The following is a 2,902-nucleotide window of genomic DNA, read 5'->3' as shown; positions in this document are numbered from 1 at the left end:
TTCGGAAGGAAGTGAAAATGAGATGGAGACAGAAATCCTGGATTATATGTGACGAAACAATCTGGCGTCCATTTCTGTAAAAAGTTCGTTTTTTGTTGTGCTGAATGTAAATAAATAAATCAATTTCTTCTAAAGCTTTGAGCTGCTGAGTCTTCACTTGTAAGATCTTCCTCTCATTGGAGATCAGGTTGCAGTTCGGTGGTCCAAAAGGAAAATCTAGGAATCTCTTTCCAGATTATTCTCCAACCTGGAAAACTTCCAGAGGAGGCATCCTGAATCTGTGATCCCAAACAATCGACTAATAATTGTCGATTAATGGTTCACTAGATTAAAATTAGTTCCAATCTATTGATCGAACGTCCGTCGGACCTTGGTCCAAACAAAGCCTGATGCAGGATGCAAAATGCGCTTCATGCGGTTCTGTGGTGAAAATAAACGCTCAACCAAAMACTACTGATGCGCTGCGAGGCGAAACACAGAAAAATTACAACGGTTAACCGATCTTAAATGTACTTTGGTGTAAGCCATATTCAGTGGTTTATAAGCTAACAGAAGTATTTTAAAGTGTATTTGAGCTCCAGGGACTTTAAAACTGCGTGATGTTCTCGATCTTCCCGGTTTTAGAACAGCAGCAGCAGCAGCGATCTGGATCAAGCTGCCTGGTTTTTAGGCAGATCTGTRAAGACACCAATGTGATTACATTAAATTCCTTTGTTTTTCTGAATCAGTTTATCATAGGCAATAATCTAATCTCACACAAAAACACATATTCTCAGTATTTTTTCTGTTTTTAATTAAAAATGACACTGATGTCGTCAGTTCAACTAAAGATAAACATTTTTTCCTATATATCTTGTTTGTTTAAACCTAGAATGTTCTTCAGGTGATRGAAGACTGATTTTGTAATTGTTTTTATGTGTCTCTGAATCTTCATGTCTGAATTATTTTTTATTTATCCTTGAGGATTTGTGTTCATGAGTTCATTTAAAGGTGCAGCGTGTCTAAAACGTAGCCTTTGCCTGCCTGTTTTTAGTTTATTTCATTGCATAAGTAAATTTCCATGAATTGGTCACTTGGAAAAAAAAAATTGGCTCGCTTTGAGAAATTGATGTCATACTCTGGATCTTTTCCTGATGTGGAAGTTGAAGAAAGTAGCAAATTTATAGTTATGCTAAAGTCAATTTTCAATCAAGTTGAAAAACTGACATTAAACTTTACATGACGACTGTTTTTTCTTTATGTGAAGTGTAATATTTATCTGAAGAAAACTCATGCACACACGAGCTGGTTAATGATTATCTGCCATTTCTGCACGTGACAGATGCTATTTAAAAGAGCGACTCTGACAATCATCCTGGTTTTCAGGGTTTTATTCCTGATGGCGGTTCTCGGGGTTTTGGTTGCTCTTTCTGTTCTGCTGGAGGTCAGCTCTGCCACCTCTGTAAGTCCTTCTCAGAAAGCAAAACTTACACCAACAGATTCAGAATTGTCTAGAGATAAAGAGATTCTTCTATTGCTTCTAATATTTCTTGTTTTTCTATCAAAAAGGACTTATTTAAGCCTAAAATTAATCAGTCTTAGTTTCCGTTTGTAACCCTTGCAGCTCGGGGTTGTGTCCACCGAGGGAGGGTTGGTGTCGGGTCAAAACCTTCTCCTGGGCTTCTTTCGCTACATGGACGTTTTTAAAGGCATTCCCTTCGCTGACATCCCTGGAAGGTTTGAGAAGCCAAAGCAACACCCAGGCTGGAGCGGTGGGTGACCCTAACACAGCRTCCATAACAACCAGGACAGAGGTTCAAAACAGCCGGATAAGTCTGTTTACTTCCAGGAMGCTACATAAATGTATTCACTTTTGATTATTTTAAATTGGATATGTAGTGGGAGAGGTGTAATTTATTTAAATTATGCAATTATACACTTATTTTGACATATATATATTATATATAATTAGAATAATTTTATTTTTACCTCCTTAGCAATAAAGTAAACATGCAAAATTTTATTTATTTAACCAAATAGATTTTTTTTTTCTTCCTCATTTGCAAGTTCTTTTTGGGCACAATTGAAAACAATTTAGCCCATTCCCAGCAATAGAAACAGGATTGTGGTCACTTGTTTTTGGAAAATGGCTGCTGTATTTGGGAAAAACAAAATGTGGTTTTATCTTAAAATCACTGGATAGATGTGATACTAGCCACTACAAAATTAAAGGTAATAAGATCGCTCGATGTTCATGGAAATTAAGGACTACATTCGCCCATGAAAAGCTAAAATCCGTTAATATTTGAGAATCCTTCTAAAAAAACTTTTAACTGCCTATTTTTAGTAGCTTACACACCAAATATAACTTGATATGGATTAATTAATAAGGACGTCTTAGCAGTTCTATGGTTAGCACTACCGCTGAAGCTAACGTCAATGGACCTTACCAAGCTCCGCCCAGAAACGCCCTCTAAAATCCCCAGTGGCTGCATGTCTCACAAACAAAGCCTCGCGGTGCTTAGTTTCTATGTGTAAACATGGCGTCTTTCATTTCGACTGATTCTCTGCAGAGTATTTCTGAGTTGATTAGTTTAGCRTTTCTGCCRGATTTTCATCAAATATCAGCCACGACAAGGGAACCAACAAGTTCATGTCATCTTTTTTGGACGACATCAAGGTGTTTTAGCCCYGCRATGCCTCYAACATTGTGCGYGTCACAGCTAGATGCTACCGGTTGATGAGAAAAACAGCAGATTCTCACACCTTCAGCATAAATAYAGCTGTGGACAAGATCACTGATGCCTRTTGTTCTTGCAAGGCTGGGTAAGTCGGGCATTCGTGGTTTTCAGGGTTACTTTTGAATCAGTGATTTCTGTTGGCAAATGTTTGAGTGTGCCTAGGCCTGATGCTAACGTGGCGT

At 37.9% G+C, this 2,902-nt stretch overlaps 1 protein-coding gene across 1 annotated transcript; it reads left to right on the top strand.

Moving 5' to 3' along the window:
* The first annotated feature begins 1,291 nt into the window (after positions 1–1,291).
* Positions 1,292–1,774, top strand: LOC108166745 (bile salt-activated lipase-like). Its single transcript, XM_017307705.1, has 2 exons — positions 1,292–1,441; positions 1,604–1,774. The coding sequence occupies exons 1-2, from the start codon at positions 1,322–1,324 to the stop codon at positions 1,757–1,759; spliced, it is 276 nt and encodes a 91-aa protein (XP_017163194.1). The 5' UTR covers positions 1,292–1,321; the 3' UTR covers positions 1,760–1,774.
* Positions 1,775–2,902: the final 1,128 nt, after the last annotated feature.

The sequence above is a fragment of the Poecilia reticulata genome, linkage group LG12 (genome assembly GCF_000633615.1).
Source record: "Poecilia reticulata strain Guanapo linkage group LG12, Guppy_female_1.0+MT, whole genome shotgun sequence".
Classification (NCBI taxonomy): Eukaryota; Metazoa; Chordata; class Actinopteri; order Cyprinodontiformes; family Poeciliidae; genus Poecilia; species Poecilia reticulata.
This window is presented reverse-complemented; position numbering and strand designations above follow the sequence as displayed.